Below are 20649 nucleotides of genomic sequence, written 5' to 3' on the forward strand. Positions count from 1 at the left end.
TGCTTTTCTGCTGGAGAAGTGGTTCAGGAGAAGGATGAAGCTGGGATTTCAGTGTAGCCGTGGGGATGGAGGGAGGGTCCAGCTGAGGGCAATAATAGCTACAGCCACACCACTGAGCGCTTACTGCATGCAAGAGACTGTGCTGAGTGCTCACGTGTGTCATCTCACTTAGTCATTTACAACAACCCTGAGAGAGGCACAAATACAACTGAGGTAGCCCTGACCGGATTTGGTGACTGATTAGTGAAAGAGGAACTAACTAGTAGACGATGACTCTACTATTGTTAAATTGGGTTTATGAATATCGTTTACTTTACCGAAAAGTCGCATGCTAATGCTCCTTGATGTGAATCAGTTAGCTTTTGCTGCATAACAAACCATCCAAAACTTGGTGGTTTATAACGACAACCATTAATTCAGCTCATCATTTCGAGTATTGGCAGAATGAGTGATTCTTCTGCTGACCTCACTGGGTATGCCAGTCATTGAGGAGGCTGTGCTCCTGGGTGATAGCTGGCTGTCTGCTGAGGCAACGGGGTCATCCACCAAGCTAGCCCAGGCTTGTTCTCGTGGTGCTGGCAAGGTTCAAAAAAAGAACGTAAATGTTTGAGGCTTCTTAAGACCCAAGTCAGAATTCACATGTCACTTCTTCCATATTCTTTGGCCCACATAAGTCATTAGACCATCTGGATCTAAGGGATGGAGAAACAGATTCTGCCTCTCGATGGGGGTTTGGGGTGGCTGCAAAGCACTGTGGCCATTTTTGCAATCTGCCATACAGGTCTCAGCACTATTTGACCCTTCTTTCATTCTGAATTTGATATGTTTTTTAAACTTTTTTGGCCTGATTTACAGTTATTCTTACCCCCCTATAAAATCTACTATTCCCATCTAATTTGTTTTTCATGTCACAAATCCTATGAACTCAGAAACTAAATAATCAAATTTCTTTCTACGAATATGTATTAATTTAGTAACAAAACTTGGGAAAATCGTGTGTAAACAGGAGTAGATAGGCTGTGAGTGAAGGAGGGTTTCCTACAATTTTTAGTGGATGGACTACATACCAAATGTTATATGGCCGTCTGGAGGTAATTTTCACTCCCTAGTTCTTAGCTTTGTTCCAGATATGTGAGGCATGATGACTGTTGTTAGATGAGGTATTCCATAAAAAGGGTCAAGCAATGATGGGACTTTTGGGAGCTGAAAAGGAAATGAATTTATATTTGGAGTTCGATAGTGGACAAAGTGATTCATCTTTTATGCTAATATTTTAGGTTTTCATGACTTCAATTCTATTTGCATTTGTCCTAAAATACAGAGGAACCATAAAGGTTTTAAAATTTTTAATACTCTTAGATCAAGAAGGAAGCAAAGGAGTGTGATTTGCATCAGCTGTAGACCCCCTTGGGTCTGAAGGAAGGGGAGAATTCATTTTCTCCTGTGTATTGCAGTGAAATGTATTAACATCTTATCTAAGCAAGCCCCGCACTATTTTACCTTTTGGCAAAAAAAGTATCTTTTTCTATTCTTTCTCCCAAGTTAGCATTACAAATATTCATGAATTGTGTGTGATGAGGAAAAGACTTTTGTCTTTTCAATTTCAAGTTCTCCAAGTGTCTAAATGTCTTTCAGATTATGACAAAAATCAACATTTAACCCGAGTTTGTTGTTTTTGAAGGAACTCTCAGCCAAACTTGAAAATATTTAAACTATGACTTAAAACAGTATTGGAAATTTTGCTTTAAATTGTTATGAGAGGATGGTATTTATCTAAAGAATTTAAAACAAACGGACACAGATTTGTCTGATTAAAGAAGTTGGTCAGGCATTTCCAGAACCTAACATTTATACTATTATCACCATGGTAATAATGGCAAAGAATGGGGAGTCTGTCAGGGGTCAAGCTATGGTCAGAGGAAGCCAGACTTTGTCATGGAACTTTTTAAGCTGGGACAGCCCCGGGAAGCCCCAAAAGCCATTGGTGTTCACTCTACAAATACTTGGCCCAGTGGGGCTCACTGTAGTAAGAGTATGTCTCCTTTTAGATCACATTTACCAGCATGTGCGTGCTCCCCTTTCACCAATAATTTCAACATTTTTTTTTTAAAGATTTTACTGGGGAAAGGGAACAGGACTTTATTGAGGAACAGTGGGTACTTCCAGGACTTTTTTCCAAGTCAAGTTGTTGTCCTTTCGATCTTAGCTGTGGAGGGTGCCGTTCAGCTTCAAGTTGTTGTTGTCCTTTCAGTCTTAGTTGGGGAGGGCGCAGCTCAGCTCCAGGTCCAGTTGCCATTGCTAGTTGCAGGGGGCACAGCCCACCATCCCTTGCAGAAGTTGAACCGGCAACCTTGTGGTTGAGAGGACGCGCTGCAACCAACTGAGCTGTCCGGGAGCTCAGCGGCAGCTCAGCTCAAGGTGCCGTGTTCAATCTTAGTTGCAGAGGGCGGAGCCCACCATCCCTTGCGGAACTCAAGGAATTGAACTGGCAACCTTGTGGTTGAGAGCCCACTGGCCCATGTGGGAATCGAACCGGCAGCCTTCGGAGTTAGGAACATGGAGCTCCAACCATCTGAGCCACCGGGCCGGCCCCTCAGCATGACTTTTTAAAGAGAAACAAAAATCAGTGTATATATTTTTTTAATAGAATTTTTTAAAGTTCGACTCTTTTTAAGTGATTTTTTTTTCAGAATTTTACTAAATCGTGTTTTAAAACAATCACAGAGCTATTCAAGGAGGAGTGCAAATACTTCATTTTTTCCCCAGTAAATAGTGTTATCTAAAACTCTTATTAAGCAGAGGAATATGAAGTATTCTTTCAATAGGGCTTCATTTCACCTCGTCAGTGAATCTTTTCTCAGGCAGAATTATCAACCAGTGTTATCTTGTTGTGCCGCTAGGTATATACATAGACTATCACTGTGCTGAGTGCTGAGACAGTAACTAGAAGGAAAAGAAGAGATTAAAGGGGTGGTGAGTGACTTGGAAGGGAAGGCCCAGTAGTCAGGAGGGTGACTGTGATTCTTCTCTCTGGGGAGGTGATGATGGACTTGAGACCTGATTGATCAGAAGGCTTTCCATCTGGGGAAACAGTCATGAGGAATACTTAGTGCACAGTGAGAAAGCCTGGTGTCTTAACGTAATGGGGGGAAAGTCCAGTGAGGAGATGAGTGAAGAAGAGGCAGAGTGGCAGGGACGGGGTGGTGAGGAAGCAGGCGTGGGTCTGTGGGCCATGCTACGGAGGTGAGAAGCAGGAACGCATGCAAAGCATATGATTTTCATTTGGCTACTGTGTGGAGCCTGGGGTTCTGGAGTTGACAGAGGAAGCTGGGAGACTTGCGAGGAGCCTGCAGCCGTCTAAGACAGCATTGCTCTAGAAAACTGGCTGTGAGGGTGAGAGAAGTGGAAAGACTGTGACCTGATCGTGACCTCACAGGCCTTCCACCATACCTCAGCCATGCTGTGCAGCAGGGGAACCACTAGCCACATGTGGCTGTTTACATTTACATTTAAATTAATGAAAAGGGACCGTTGGAGTCCTCATTCGCACTAGCCACATTTCAAGTGCTCATTATCAAGTGCACAGAGCTACTCTGTTGGACAGCACAGAACATTCCATCACTGTAGAAAGTTCTGTTGAACAGCAGTGCCTCTAAGCTATCTGTCTATGACCTGTTCTTTCCACATTCTTCATTCCTGTCCCTTGGAAGGGCAACCAAACCACCATAAACTTCATTTAATTCTTCTCTGTTAAGAGCTGAGAGTGGAGGGACATTTTGTCCTGAAGAAGTTCATAGCTTTGGAGAAATACCCGAGGCCAGAGAAGATGTAACCGTGGGTTTGAGGAAAGTTAGATGGCAGGTGCAAAGCGTAATGCCTACATATTGGAGAGTCATTAGGGTGAGTCGGGAGGCAGAGTTCATATGGCAGCTGAAGGCTCAAAATGGGCAACAGGTGATAATTTGGGGGACAAAGGAATTTGGAGGTGATTAGGCGAAAAATAATATCAACTTTGATTAGCAACTAGGAATGACAGTTTGGGGTTATGTCTATCAGTCACAGGGCAGCCTGAGAAATGGGGCTGCTAGGAGTCTTCACTAGTAGGAATTAGAACTTACACAGGTGTGGGAGGAGCTGGGAAAACGGAAGTTGGAAGCTGGGTCAGAGAAACAAGGGCGGAAATGCTAATCAACCCTCCTGCACTGGTCAAGCCATCACCTCAGGGGAACCTCAGGAGCAAGTCCAGCCACCCAACCAGAATTTTGGGGAGCACACAGGGAGGTCTTGGGACTGTTGGTCAACCAGGCAGAATCCAGGAAAACGAGCTGGACATGGAGCAGAGGAGACCCAGGATGCACTGAACCCGCAGGCGCCGCGGTCCTAGCCATGGTGACTCCAAGAGCAGTGGCTGCTGCTTCCCATCCACCTTCCCAATCTCAAGAAGGTCCTCTTTTGGCCAACTCTGACCCAGAACCCTCTGGAGGAGGGGATGTAGGGAAGCGGTTCCCAGCTTTCCGGGGGGACATGCCCGATTCAGCACAGGGATACTTCTGAAGTGGAGTTTTAGGTGGGAGAAGGAATCAGACTTCCACGTTGTTCACCTTACTGTTTGGTCAAGGGTTGGCTTGGCCTTTTTTGGGAACACAGTGTGGAGCTCGTGTCGCCCAGGCCATCCCTCATGTGCTGCTCACAGAGTCTTCCTTCTCACTAATCTACCTTTGAACCCACCTCTCCCCTTGACCGCAAAAGTGAAGTGCTGCTGCTGTTCGTTAATACTGTGAAAACAAGGCACCGACAGATTTTAAACTGATAAAAATAAAATTAAAAAAAAAAAACAACGGGTAAAGCTATCGTTGTATATGCCTTTTAGGATGGATCAAGATAGCTTATCCCGGGGTAAAAACAAGAGTAACATAGTTCTGAGTACTGTGAAACTGTCACTCATTTTCTAAATGACTTACTCCAACAGACAGGTGGTTTTGAATCACTGGCCTCTTTTTGTGGGCACATAAATGCCCAGAGCTTTTCATTTGAGCAGCGTGAGGAGTGCTACCTCTCACTGAGCAGGCACCGTGCTGAGCACTGCGTCCTCCTGCCCTCACTGTCCCCTGTTACCGGTGTGAGTTCGGACCTGCCCAAGGTTAGACACAGTAAGTGGTGGGACTAAGATTTGAACTCAGCGAGGAAATTCTTAGGGAGTTGAAATAAAAGGGACACCTGGAGGCTGAGAAGTACCTAAAGGTGAGCACCTAAGTAGCTCTAAGGTGAGTGACTGCAGCCGTGCTAGGGATCAGGGCTCAGCAGGAGCCAGCCATGGCTGGGCCCCCTCCAGGGTGCCCTCCCCCACAATGCTCCTCGACTTACAATGGGGTTATGCCCCAATAAACCCGTCATCAGTTGAAAATATCATTAAGTCAAAGGTGCATTTAATCCACCTCACCTATCAAACATCACGGCTTAGCCTAGCCTACCTCAAACATGCTCAGAACACTTACGTTAGCCTACAGTTAGGCTAAATCATCTAACACAAAGCCTATTTTATACTAACGTGTTGACTATCCCATGTCATTTATTATACGTATCACCTTTGCACTATTCATAAAGTCAAAATATCCTAAGTTGACCCATACTAAATTGAGGATGGCCTGTATCTGGGCCACTGTGGGTAGCAATTTCTTTTACTTCTTCCTCCCTTCCTTCTCCCCTTATCGCTTGCTTCCTCCCTCTCCCACATATTCTTCCCCTCTCTTCCTTTCTCTCTCATGTGTGTGATCGCCCCTCCTTGGCTCTCTATCTCTCTACCCTCTGAGCAAATCCTAGCACATGCAGACAGGCTGTGCAGACACACCCAAACACGGTCCCTGTTCTTTAGGAGGTTCTCCACCACTCTCAGCTTTGTAGCGGAAGCAGCTTCCGCTACTCACAGAAATTGTCTTTGCAGCTGGTAAGCTTGCCTCTGCCCCTCAAAGCAAGCATGCTACCCTCACTCTGATACTAGTGTGAAAACCATTAAAATACACTAATAATAATAGACACTCAACTGGGAGGACCCCTGTCCCTCCCTCCACCAACCGCCACATCCTTCTTGAGGGGTTGTTTGGTGATGACTCCTGAGACCTGTGTTCTCAGGCTGCAGGCCCTGTGCTCACCTTACTCATGAAGACAGCATGGTCAAGACCCGCCTCTAGGCGGGAGAGCAAAGGACAGTTCACTTCCTTGAGGTGGCGCTTGGCAATTCTCTGAGTACGGAAGAGTCAGCGAGCGGCTGCTATGTGGAGATAGGCAGTCCTCCAGGACCCAGGATGAAATCCAGAAACTTGGTGTAACTGTCACAGTGTCGTCCAGTACTGACATGTGTGGCTGGGAAGCCAGTCAGAGGGCGCAAACATGTGTTTTCCTGAAGCAGGAGTGGGTATCTGGGGACACTTCTTGTGAGTTCTCCCACCCAGCCTCTGCCTGACTTGGCCCATCATCTCAGCAGAAGCTGGAACCCAGACTGGCCTGGGCCTGGTTCTCAGACCCTGACTGTGGCGGGAGAGCCCCTTTATCGGGGCATTTTCCTGCCCCCGCCACTGCTGGCTGGCCCACGTGTATCAGGGCTCTCCTATTCCTCGGGATTAGTGCCGTTGGGGTTGATGGTTTCTCTTTTTGTCTCTCTCTCTCTCTCTCAAGGGTCAGGTGTGGATTAATGGCTTTAACCTTGGTCGCTATTGGCCAGCACGGGGCCCCCAGATGACGTTATTTGTGCCACAGCATATCCTGGTGACATCGGCCCCAAACACCATCATAGCGCTGGAACTGGAACGTGCACCCTGCAGTGACAATTACCCGAAACTGTGCACTGTGGAGTTCGTGGACAAGCCAGTTATCAGTGCAGCTGTGACCTACAGTCATCCCCTTCGAGACGTGTATAATCAACACTCAGGACTGGACCACGTATGACAACTAAAGCCTATGACCCTTTGGAGTTCTAGCCTTTCACATACCTCACGTACCCTCTGGCAGCAGCACCGTTCACTGGAGCGTTCGGTTAGAAAATAGATTTCGCTTGTGTATTTTCACCTGAGGTTTCCCTGCAGCCTTGCGATGCCTGAGCCAAGCCAAGGGCCGCGTGTGATGAGGGCGGTAGCAGAGGAGGGGACAGGTGTCCCTGAAGAGTTGGAACAGAGGCTTTCGAGGTGTCTCTAATTTTCATTTTGGAAAAATCATGTTGTCTTTTTGTTAAATAAAATTTGCACTTATGACGTTACTGTTTTTAATGTTGAGCGGGTATTAAATTAGAGGTTCTGATTTAAATCATAACTAGACTTGAGTGGGCTGAATAAGCCACTTCACTAACTTGAGGTTTCCAAGGAATGGAAAATCGTCTTGGTTTGATCTAGTGGACTGCTCTTTTTTTTCTGATCATTATTTGAAGTGTGATCCCATTTTGCGTGCTTAGTCGTAACAGCTGCACCTATCCACACTCTCAGTACAGGCCTGCACACGTGTCAGTAGACACGCATACACAGGAGTGCTTGTGCTATGTACATACTCGGATAGGCAAGGGCATGGTGTCGCATAATATGCAAGTTCTGAGCATATTATATATTCAATTCACTCGTCCCTCACAAGAACTCTGAGGAACGTATTGTCATCTCCCCCCAGACTTACCAGGCCATACCGCTGTAAGTGGTAGACACAGGGTTTGAACCCAGGTCGTCTGGCTCTAGCGTCCAGGCACACACTGCCTACATGATATATCAATCCATGCTTATGTTTTTATAAGAAAGGATTGGAACAACATAAACAAAAATGTTAATCAGATCTGGGTGGTGTTTGAGAGATTGCTCAGTTTTTTTTTTTGCTTACCTGTGTTTTAAATCCTTTAAAGAGAAACTGTAAATTTTTTAAGGGAGGAAGAAAGGAAAAATTTTTTTGATGCTAATCTATGACATTTTTTTATGACAGTGTATTTTTCCCCATCTCATAGACATCAATAATGAGGATCTGGAAGTCAACAGAGAGTTTTGAAACTGGTCGAGCCAGCTGTGGGCGTTGAGACAAACTGAGGCTAGAACTTTCTGTAGGACCGTTTTCCACTGCATCTGTTTCTCGATGTTCTGCATCATGTGATGTTTGGGCATCCCACAGGGTGAAGTAAATACTGCATCGACCCATGGCCTCATTTCATTACTTTTCCTTTCATAGCTAAGTTACCAAAAATTTATAAAGTGAGGCTCAAGAGTTGTGCCCAGTGATAAGCTTTGGAAAAAAATGGGAGCTGACTTTAAAGCATTGTGTACGTAGGTAAACTGCACCTCCTGTCTCAGAGGCCAGCACAAAGTCTCCAGAAGCCTCTGGCGGTAGAGCGGGATCACCATGTCAGAGTGTGCACTTCCCTTCCGTTCTCTCATCCAGTCTTTGGAACCACACTCTAAGGGAGGCAGCACTAAGCCCACTGCACAGGTGGCAACATTTAAAGCTTCAGCAAAATGTGGAGTTGGATTCCAGTCTGTCTCCATCCGAAGTCAGAGTGTTTGTCTTGTCAATGTGAGGCAAAGTTTTGGGATTCTCCCCTTTCTACAGCACCAAGACTTCCCTTGTCCAGGATGTCATGTTCTGGAAAACAGGCTCTTAATAGATAAATAGAACCACCCTGGACTCTACTTCCAACCCGTCCAACTATCTGTACTACCTCTGAAGGCACACATGTACCTTCTACAATGGTGTAGAATAGTAGATCTTGGAAGAGGACCATAGTTTCAGTCATCCTTATAACGAACATCGTGGCCTTTTCCTTTGTACTGTTGGTTATATGTGTCCCAGATTTATATGACCTGCACAACGTCTTGTTTTAAAACAGCTTTATTAAAGTGTAATTTGCATACCATAAAATTCACCCATAATAAGGTATAGTTGGATGAGTTTTACTAAATTGATAGAGTGGTGCAGATACAATCCAGTTTAGGAACACTTCTTTCACCCCAGAAAGTTCTCTTAGGCAGGATGTCTTCATTCCCATCCCCATACCAGGCAACAACTAATCTGTTTTCTGCCTCTATAGTTTTGCCTGTTATAGGAATTTCCTGTAAATGGCATCACTACAGGTAGTCTTCTGTGTCTGACTTCTTTCACCTAGCATAACTTTGTTTGGGGATCATCCATGTTGTAGCACATTCTGTGCTCCTTTTCATTGTTGAGGAGCATCCAATGTGCGAACATACCACATGTTGTCTATCCGTTTGTGAGTGGATGAGCATTTGACTTGTTTCCGGTTTGGAGCTGTTATGAGTAATCCTGATCTGAACGTCCACGTCCGATTCTTTGTGTGGTCATGTTTCCATTTCTTTGGGGTAGATACTGTGGAGTGCAATTGTTTATCCATATGGTAAATATATGTTTACCTTTTTAAGAAACTGCTGAACAATTTCATAACATCTTTTTAGAGGCTGGCAAGGAATGAAGTAGTGGCAGAGTGGCACTCAGCGTGGCACTCAGTGGAGCCCTGTCCTTCCCAGAATTAGCATCCCTTCTTCTGTCTTCTCTATTTTCCCGGCTCTGCCTCAAGCTGTTTATTGTCTCTTCATGTTTTATTTTTTTTATTTTTATTTATTTATTTGGTCTCTGTTAGTCTGTCAGTCTTTATTTCTCAGCAAATCCAGTTTATTCAGAATGAAATTGTTTACCACTAATCTGAGTTTGGGTTTTTTTTCATTGTTTCCCCAATAAGCAATGTGTCTTCTGTCAGATGACAGAAATAGGAAATGATCTTTTGTGATCTTTGTTTCTTGCCTTATGAGAGAAACAAAGTCATTTTCTGAAATCACTGTTTTAGTCAGTGTGAGGGATTCTGTCTGGGCTATGGTAGAATAGACAGGTAGTGGGGACCAATAGCTCGTGGGCTGTGAGGAAAAGTCTGGCCAATGTCCAGATAATTGGAGTGAGGTGGTTTGGGGGTAGCCCAGCCTCTGCTCTTGGTCTGACTGAGCATCACTTTCTGGGTTGTCCCTCGCCTTCCAGCCGCCTGGCCCCGAAGCCTGGGCACCCAGCAGCCGTCTAGTTGTCTATAAATGCCCAGTGAAGATTCTGAGCTGATAACCCCCTAGACAGTTGCTCTACTTGCTCCCCCAGGGGATTTCCTGGTGTGAGGAAGACTCCCACAAGCTTCAGTCCTCTGAACTCCCAACCCAGCAGCAGCATTGTCTCCCTGGGTGAAACAGGACAGACTCGAGGACAGAAGCAGGTTCATGTTCCTGCTCCATCACTTAACATCAGTGTGATCTCAAACAGGTGGTTCACTTACAAGCCTCAGTTTCCTTATATCCTAAGTGTGGTTTCCACCTCATGGGATTGTAAAATCAAATGCACTAATCATCAAAGCACCTCACACGGCCCTTGCCACGTAGTAGGTGCTTACTGAGTGCTAATTTGATTCTTTCCCATCACATTCCTCATAGAAGCGGGTAAGTGATCATGTGGAAACCTGAGGGACAAAGGGAGAAGAAATACCACCCAGGACACACCATTCTTTCCCTGTAATCCTCTGTGTTTAGTTCAACAACTTGGCTCTTCTCCTGACCAGCCACTGTGATTGGCTGCAGGATGCAAAGGTGAAGGAGACAGTCCACTATAAAACATGGACGCAGACCAGAAGATGGAGGGGGAGGTTCCACAGAAAGGGGGAAGGTGCGTCATCCATCAAGGCCTCTGGCATTAATCTGGCATTGCTGAGGGGACAGCCTGAGCCTGCACGAAAGACTCAAGATGGAATTTGGACTTCAGAGACCTCAGTGTGGCTTCCTCAGTGCCCCACTTCCTTAAAGCCTCTTATTTACTTGTTCTCAAAACGTAAGCAACTTTCCAGTGCCAACAGACTGAATTTCTAGCCCAAAGGGCATTTCTCATCATTGTTTTGCTTGTTGTCTGTTGCTGCATATCAAATCACTTCAACAAGTTTTCATAAGGGACATAAAACAACTATTGTGTGGTGTGCGTGATTTTATAGATCGGGAATTGGGACAGGCAAGTACAGGATGGCTTGTCTTTGTCCCTTGATATCTGGGGCCTCTGGTGGGTATTGGAATCGTCTGGAGATTCCCTCACTTGCATGTGTGGCATTTGGGCTGGGCTGACGTGAAGTCTGAGCTCAGCTGGGACTGTCAACCAAAACATCTCCAGGTGGCCTTTTCCTGTGACAGTGAAGAAGAAGAATAATAATAATAATAATGATAAATAACATTAGTAAAATACTCTTAATGTTTCATTTCGCATTACAGTATCTCACTGAGTCTTAGTAAGAACCTTTGGAAGGAATAGGGCAGGTTATGTGCAGCCCAATTTGCAGTTTAGGAAAATTGAGAGGTAGGAAGGATTGTGACTGACCCAAAACTGGGGGGAGTGGGGTGTGAAACTGAGACTCTTGCCTTCAAACCCCACCCTCTTTTCCCATAGGCAGGTTGCTTTGATTGATTGGGCTACAAGGGAAAAGTTTTGTATTTGATTTGAGAAAATTCAAAACACAGAAGAACGATATTTCAGCAATACTGCCTGGCTTGCTATCAGGCCAGGTGTGAGCTGTGGCCCCAGGTTTTGGTGAATGACCCATGAGGTGTGTGTGTGCGTGTGTGTTTTGAGCAGAATGGCCTATATGTGTAGGGCACAGAACAGGAAGTAAGGAATCCTCCACACCTGGAGATGGCTTGCTCCCAAGTCTGGGCCTCCCTCTCTGACAAAACCCACCCTTGTAGAGTCCAGCCTCTCTTCTACTTTAATTTCTTCTTTGACACTCAGCAAATTCCCCAGCAACTTAGCTGTAAAATTCTGTGAGCAATGGGTTTCTCTGAAAGCAGTAAGCAGAGCGATGTTACACGGAATTACAGTTGAGAAGTCAAATGGTGACTTTTGATTTTTCCCCAGAAGGAGCTCTTCCCTGAGGAGGCTGAGAGTGGACAGAGAAGCACTGCAGACTGACATTAGATCGAGCCCTTGGGATGATAAGAACCTCACAATTTTTCTTGTGGGGGACTGGGCTCATCTGTGCACTCTCGGCCATGCTCAGTAGACACCAACATACGTGTGCATGAAACAAATAGGGTAAACTAATTGTGAACCAAAGAGTTCATTTGTCATGGATCAGATGACTCTGAACCATTCCCAGATTCCCCCATGAGTCTTTCATGGTTTTGTTCTAAATTTGCGATTGCCTAGAACCTAAATGCCAAATCTTTCCACTAGACAAGAGTTTTGCAGTATAAGTTCTCTCTTAATGTTGTTGATCGGCTCTTGGAAGCTAAATGCCGTATAACAAAACCAATTTTAACATATGCTAATTGATATAAACGAAAGTTAAGCTTCCTATGGCATCTCATCAACATTACAACGAAATGATGTTGAACAAAATGACAAATATCTACATGAAAGAAGAGCTAGATGGGGAGAGGACTAGTTCTGTCTATCTTTCTATTGAAAGATTGTGATAAGAGACAGGTATTGGAATACACCCTCTGGGTCCTGTCCTGAAGTCATTGCAAATTCATGTTGGTCTCATTACAAACTCTCAAGAAGCCAACCTGGTTAAAGATGGAATTCTGATTGTTCAGGAGAACAGAAGTGGAAGCTAGGAAGAAAGGAGATTAAGATAATTATTTGATTTATTTCCCTCTCTGAACACCAGAATTTTTCCTCTTGCTAACTAGGGAGGAGTCACCCATCTTAGGTATTCAAATAGAGCCATGCTTTTAAGAATAATTAACTCCTCACTCTGGTATAAAATTTCAGTGCCTCTGTTACCTATATATAGTAACACATGTAGAATGCAAAAGCCATACAGCAGGAGTGAACCACACTTTCAGACCCTTCTCACTGAGCCCTTCAACATCCTTTTGGTCTCAACTACTCCTCTTTCTCTTGGTAACAAAATTCTGGGGCCATTTTCTGACCCCATGTTTTTATACAGTGGAATTTCTCCTTCTTCATTTCAGATACCCTATAATTTCAGTCCTTGGTCTTTGAACCTGAAAAGTATTCAAGATCCTTTTTTTTTTTTAATTGGGGAATATTGGGGAACAGTGTGTTTTTCAGGGCCCATCAGCTCCAAGTCATTGTCCCTCAATCTAGTCATGGAGGGTGCAGCTCAGCTCCAAGTCCAGTCGATGTTTTCAATCTTAGTTGCAGGGGGTGCAGCCATGCGGGAATTGAACCTGCAACCTTGTTGTTAAGTGCTCGCACTCTAACCAACTGAGCCATCCGCCCCCCCCCCCCAGATCCATTCTTTATGAAAATGTTATTTATCTCCCATATACTCTACAAAAGTGCCTATATCCTACATCTCTTTGTTAAATCAAGGACAACCTTCGTTCACTCATTCATTCAACTATTAGTAAGTACCTAATACATGCTGGGCCTTGAGGACAAAATAGCAATCATTTCACAACCCCTTCTCTCAATCTCTCTTTTTTTTTTTTTAAAGAGTAGAGAGCTACTATCAATAGCAATAATAATAAAAACATAGCCCATGCCTTCAAAAGGTTTACGGTTAGTAAGAGAGATAAGTAAACAGTTTCAGTGCAATCTCGTGTGCACTGATAGTACACATGATAGTATAAGATAGTACAGAGTAGGAAAGCAGCACAGGAGGACTTCTTAGTCCAGGCCCAGGCAGTCAGGGACTCTGTTTTACAGCAGAACCTAAGACAAAGGTTTGAGCACATATGGTTTATAGAGGGGCTGCTATAAGGAGAAAGGGAGAGAGGGAAGAATATGGGGCAGGGGACTAAAGATAAGCAAAGAGACTACCTTCAGCTTGAAGCAACAACTGTTCGTTTAGTTCATGATTCTCCTGGGCAGTTCTGATCTGGACCAGGCTCTGCTGATGTTGGCTTAGTTCACTCATGTGTCTGAGGTCAGTAGGTCAGCTTGGGCTTGCTAATTCAAAAGGAGCTCACACATATTAACTGCACCCCAAGGTTGCAGGGGGGCCAGGATTTTATACCCACCCACCCCCCCATGTCAACCAGCCATTGGCTGCAGGATGCCCCTAAAGGGGAGAAGGAACTACTTGTGCTATGAGGAGATGGTGGGGAGTTGGCCAGAAACAGGAGAAGAGGGCATCTAGGAACTGTTAGAAGCCAATGCTCACAGAAACCGGGTACACCAGTACCTAAAGGAGATTTGAGTATCATCAGCATCTGCTATAGTTCTCTCAACTGAGACCTGAAGGATGAGCAACACTTCAATACATGAAGGGTGGGGGAAAGCATTCCAGGTAAAGTTAACAGCATATGCTGATGGCCAGAGCTAAAAGAGAGCAGAGCCTTTCACAGAAATGTATGCAATGGGGATGGACAATGTTAAGAACACATGGGCTGCACTGGAATCAGGGAGCTAGATGTGAAGTGTCTTACATGATTGTATGATGAATATAATAGTTTTGAAACATGAGCCCAATATTTCTGTATCAGTCAGTATAGGCTGAGTTATGATATGTAACAAATGATACCCAAAGCTTAGTAGTTTCAAACAAGATTTCTTTCTCATACTTTTTACATGTCCTTTGCCAGTCAAAGGGGAGGGAGGTCTCAGTTTACTGTTGTTTGTTTGTTTGTTGTTTGTTTTCAAACTAGGACCCAGGCTGACAGAGCAATCATCATCTGGATCATTCATTCCTTTCACAGTTGCCAAAGCAAGCAAAAGAGAGTGTGAACAATCACACATTGACTCTTGAAGCTTGGAAGTCATTGACTCTTATCACGTGGAAGTGATATCAAAAACAAACAAAACAAAACAAAAAAACCCACCAAACTTTAATTTAAAAGCATCATTAGGAATAGTCACCACAAAAATTATGAAATTACTATTTATCAAGAAGATATATTATTCTAAACATTTGTGCATAAAATAAAATATATAAAGAAAAATATGACTGAACTACAGGGAGAAATTAACAATCCTCTATCATAGAGAATTGAAAACCTGATAGGATAGTAAGAAAGAGAGATAAATCATTGAGAGACATTTTCGCATTTGATGATCCAAAGTAAACTGACAGTGAAATTGAAAACTATTTTGGATGGGTTCATGAGGCAAGGTGCACAGAAGTCAATGCCTAGAGAATCCCAATTCTCTCATAAGATTGGGAAGTCTAACAGGTGACTGGCCCACATTAAACTGGGTGGCTATAATTCTCAGGGTAGAAGTGAAATAAATAGAAATCACCCTCCATTCTCTGAATTGCCAGGAGATATAGGGACAATTTCCTTGATGATGAGCAAGGCAGGAATAACTGACAACCTATCCCTGATAATAATCCCTGATAGGTTGTGAGCACAGGCCAGGGATTTGTGGTTTAAATTTGCATCACTGAGATAGTCCAATAAACTTCAGGCAATGAATTAAAGTGTTATACAGAACTAATAATGCCCTTTATGTCTGATAGAAGCAAATTCAAAATCATCTTTGGAATAAGGGAACCTTCATTCTACATCCTGAGAAATCCCCCCAAATAATTTTCAAGGTCAAGGAGCAGTCATATTCAAATACATAAGAAAACAAAGCAATATAAACAAGAACCAGCAGTAAAATACCCATATAATCTTCAGATATTGAAATTATGAGACATACTTTAAAATAAGCATTCTAAAATATTTAAAGACAAATAAACAACCTTGAAAATATTTGCAGAGGATAGGAAACTCTATAATGAAACATCACAGATTTGTTAAAGAACTAAACAGAACTTTTGGAGCTGCAAAATAAAATAACCAAAATTTAAAACTCAATGTGTAGGTTTGGGAGCTGGTTAGATACAGTAGAAAAGAAAATTAGAGGGTTGGAATACAGATCAGAAGAAAAAATACAGTATGTAGCAAACAAACAAAAAGAAAACCATGGGGGGAGGTGGTGAGAGACATAGGGGATAGAGTGAGATGATCTAACATATGTTTAATCTGAATTCCAGAAGAAGAAGATAGAGAGAATGCAGCAAAGGAGTATTATGATCTAGACATATCATAATAAAACTGTAGAACACCAGCAACAAATAGAAGCATCTTAAAAGTTGTCAGAGAATAAAGATTACCTTTCAGGAGTAGCAATAGACTGAAAAAGGATTTCTCAAAAGCAAAAATAAAAGACCAAAGATAACAGAATGATGTCTTCAATGTACTGAAAGAAAATAACTGCCAACCTAGAATTCTGTACCCAAGAAAGTTATCACTCAAAAATGTTGGCAAAATTAAGACATTTTTTGAGAAGCATGAACAGAAACTCTCACTGAAAGATATACGAAAGCATGTACCTCAGGAAAAGTCGGAAAGTGACTCTAAAAGGAGAATCTACGATGTAAAAAAGCAAAGAGCAAAACAAAGTGGTAAATCTGTTCATAAATATAAAGAAATATTAAATTCATGATACAATCATGATAATGGCTAGTGGACCTCACATTATTGAATTACAATACACAAAAACAAGAACTATAAGACAGGAGCAATATAAAAAAAGTCTTCTACTTTGTTTTGTTGTGGTGGTTGTTTGTTTTAGAGGCTTTTTCGGGTAATATCTAAATAAGGGCAAAAGTAAATGAGTTCTTTTAAACTTTGAAATTTTAAATATACTCTCCAAAAAAAAAAAAAAAGGGAAGAAATGAGAGAAAAAGAAACTTATAATAGGTAGCATAATTAGAATTCATTAACTAAGATTTATACACAATTATATCAGTAATCACATTAATATAAATGGACTAACTATAACAATTAAAAGACCAAGATTGGCAGAATAGATCTTTTAAACCTAACTATATAGTGTCTGCAAGAAAGCAAATTGAAAACATAGGATACCAAAAGGTTGAAAGTTAAAGGATGGAAAATGCAAATCAAAAAACAAACAAACAAATAAACTGGTATAGGTCTTAGTATCAGTGAAAATATCTTTTAAGATAAAAAGAGACACAGAGGTCTCTTCATAATAATTTTTTAATTCACCAGAAATATGTAAATATGGCCTACTTGCATATACTTAATAACATGGTCTCAAAACATGAAGCAAAACTATAGATTTACAAGACATAAGTAAATCCAAAATCATAATGGAAAATTTTAATGAATTTTTCTTAAGATTTAATTAAAGAGTGAAATAAAATATTAGAATGTTTGATTCACATGATTAAACATCTTAACCTAATAAATAGATATAAAACACTCCATGCCCAAAAAGAAATGTGTATTCTTAATTAGCAAACATAGAACATTACAAAAATTGGCATACACTGGAGTCACAAAGCAAGTCTTAATAAGTTTCACAGGTCTGAAACAGGCAGAACACACACCCTGAACTCAATACAACTAAGCTGAAAATCAATAACCAAAATTAACCAGAATGTTCCCATATATTTGGAACTAAGAAATGCATTTCTAAATTACTGATGTTTTGATAGTAAGGATTTTAGAATACAGTTCGAACTAAGCAAGAATAAAAGCATTACATATCAAAACTTGTGAGATACAGCAAAAGCTATATTTTGAGGAAAAGTTACAGCCTTAAAATGTGTTTATTAGAGAAGAAGAAAATCTGAAATCTAATGAGCAAAGCATCTTCAAGGAGTAAGAAAACTAGCAAAATAAACCTGAAGAATGTAGAAGGAAGAAATATATGTAAAAGCAGAAATAAAATAGAAAATGCATATTTGATAAAGAGCATCAAACAAGTCAACTGTTGTTTATTTTTCAGGCTAATAAATTAAAGTCAGGACATAAAAAGTACCTCCTTACAAAGTACCTTTTAAGTGTTTTAACCCTAAAAACTAAAGAAAATCTTCCATCATCAGCAAAGTCTGAATCTTCCCACGAGACAAGGCACATTGCCTTTACTGATTCTCAGAAGGGAAAAGCTATAAGGGAACTTAATTTTTCAATCTGTTTCACGAATGCGGAGAGACTTCCCTTCTCCTCCCTCTCATGACCATTTCAGATTCATCCGATAGGGAGTTACTTCAGAAGACCAAGCAAGGCCTCCATTGGGCAGAACTGTCTCTTCCTGCTGAGTTTTCCCAAAGAGTATTTTGCCTTGGGTCTGTTTATCCATTCAAAGAAAGGAAAGAAAGAAGCTTGGACTTTTTACAGGACTATTTCAAAACTCTTATTGTTTTAGAGTCCTATGAACATCTCTGTTGCAGGAGTCTGCCATACAAGAGGTTATTTCCGTCCTCGACTCTTAAAACTTAGAAAAAAATATTTTGATTGTTATTATTATGGAAAATGATGGTGGGAGAATTGTTCTTTTCAACTCTTACTTAAAGAAAACATGTCTGTAAAGCCCCTCCGTCTTCATGTTAAATGTGCTACGAATTTCATAATCAGTCTCTTTGGGACAAATGCCCCTCTCCGAAAGAGCCTGTTGTTTTTCATACTAACTGTGGACATTAAGGCAGTTATCTCACAAAGGTTTTAACAATGGGTTATTTCCTGTTTTTGTGATACTTGTTCTTAATATTTTACTTTTACTCTCCCATTAGCTTCACTGAAGCATTGTAACGCGGTGGTCATGGAGCTTCTGCAGTGCAGTCCTGTGTTCACAGAGCAATAGTTAATTATAGTAACAATAATCAAAAAAGAAGAGAAACATTTTTTTCATTAAGCAAAGGACACATAAATAAATAGCCAGAGCACTGTGTCAGAAATTCAGACTTGTGGATTAGGACCATATTGGTTAAACATTCTGTGAGCCTTGATGGCAGAAGAAGAAATGGATAGGATAGAGAGTAAGCTCTCCCATTTCCTCATAGAGCAATGACATCCTGATGTTTATTAGTACAGGGGCTATTAATTCTTTCTCAGGTTACATCCTTCTCTATGGCACTTAGCTCATAATAGTGTAGTTATTTGTTTACCACTGACCAAGAGAGCCTTCATGACAAGTCCCATATGATTTTCAATCTTGTTTCCTTGGTACCCAGTACAGCACATCTAGCCCATAGTAGGTCTGCAATCAATGCTTCTTCGATTAAAAAATGCTTCCATTATGATATTCACAGATTGAGAGTGGGTCTACATGTTTCCCACAGTCCTTTAGGCATGTCTAACACAGATGTCAGTCAAGGTGTTCTCTTTAAAAATATAGATAAAATGTATCTTTAAGACCTTCCTGAGATTTCTGTGAACCCCCAGGGGGCTTACTTTCTCATAGTTTCCTCTGGCTAGACATTCTGCCTCTGCTTCCACTGAACTAGTTCAGTTCACGAATGATCTCACCATCCCACACATTCTTTTGCAGTATCTTGACTCAAATGTGGAACTGAGTCCCTTGAGTTTCACAAGAACCTCACCCACATTGGGTCTTTTTTATCTTTAGAACTTAACAGAAGTTTTGAAGAGATTGGGGGCGAGGGGCAGTTTGCATTGCAACAGCATAAGCTCAATAGGATTCCAATTTTTACAAGATCGTCTACGATCATCCATATTGCTTGGCCATCCTTTTGTCTTCACTTCTCTCCTCTTGTTTGTCCACTCGCACCTCTGAATTTCTATTAACTTTTAAATTAAATATGTCCCATCTGTATTCCTGAAATGACACAGGCTCGCCTTTCTCCTCCAGGTCCAACTTCTTAGGAAGGAGCCTTGAGAGGCATGAGGCTTCCATGGCCTAACAGAAAGGGAGAGAGGATCCAGAAGGAAAGCAAAAAAATCAGATGCTAGTCAGCATCCCTGAAGCAAGTCCTGAAATTGCTACCTCCCATGGCCTAGCCCTTGGGGTTGGGAAGCACCATAGAATCCCCACTAATGTGTTAAGATTTAAGCAAATAGGGCTTTTGAGCCACCATTCCCAAGGTCAAGCTTGGGAGGAAGCAAGATCCCTGAGTTTCTCATCAGGGTGGAGGCAACACGGCATGGGTGTTTGAATGTTGACCAAAGGTTCCCATGAGCCAGACATGGAGTGGAGGGCAGTAGGGTGGTCTCCCATACCAGCTGGAACAGCATGAAACAGCAAAGGCTCTAGACAGCCCCCTAAGTCTTCTGAGACCACAGAGTAGAGCAAGAGAAAATGGAAGGTGTCCTGTGTCCTGAGAGGAGTGCCAAAGGATCTGAAGTAGCCTTGTGGAAGTCCTGTGAGAGTGGACCAACTCAGCAAGTCACATCATGGATTGATGCTTGAGGCCAGACAAGATGAGGAGCATGTTGGCAGGCGCTGACATCAATGGATGACAAAGACCAGAGCCCCTCTCCCCAAATTGTAACCCTGCATGTTACTGAGGGCAGAGGGCGTGGATGAAACCCTGACTTGACTGAGATTAAATTCCTGTTTTCCGGGAGAACTGGAGCTTCAAAATAGAAATTAAGTTCAATTCGAGAAGGATGTTTATTGTTGACCCCCATGTATATTACTCCTACCTTTGGGTAAAATCCACCCTTCCTGGTTTCAGTAAGTGTTTTAGAATTTTTTGTTCTTTGTTAGTGGGTTTCATTAGTTCCTCAAAATAGATCAGAATATTTATTTTAAAGTATTTTCCACACTATTATATTAACTTCATCTCAAGTGAGCTCTTGCTTTGATTGTTGATCTTGTTCATTATTTTATTTTATTTTTTTATTTTATTTTATTTTTTAAAAAGCAAAATGTATTTATTTAATATATTCACCACAGGGGTTCAACCAGAGACTTAATTTAAAAAACACAAAC

At 42.0% G+C, this 20649-nt stretch overlaps 1 protein-coding gene across 2 annotated transcripts in view; it reads left to right on the forward strand.

Annotated features, from left to right (window-relative positions):
* Positions 1 to 7254, forward strand: part of GLB1 (galactosidase beta 1) — an 82076-nt gene extending 74822 nt beyond the window's left edge. For both annotated transcript variants that reach the window (XM_033131944.1, XM_033131945.1), the window contains exon 16: positions 6673 to 7254. In XM_033131944.1, the coding sequence (XP_032987835.1) occupies positions 6673 to 6942 (270 nt within the window). In that variant the 3' untranslated portion in view covers positions 6943 to 7254. The remainder of the gene's footprint in view (positions 1 to 6672) is intronic.
* The last annotated feature ends 13395 nt before the right edge of the window (positions 7255 to 20649 follow it).

This window comes from Rhinolophus ferrumequinum, chromosome 17, assembly GCF_004115265.2.
Source record: "Rhinolophus ferrumequinum isolate MPI-CBG mRhiFer1 chromosome 17, mRhiFer1_v1.p, whole genome shotgun sequence".
Lineage (NCBI taxonomy): Eukaryota > Metazoa > Chordata > Mammalia > Chiroptera > Rhinolophidae > Rhinolophus > Rhinolophus ferrumequinum.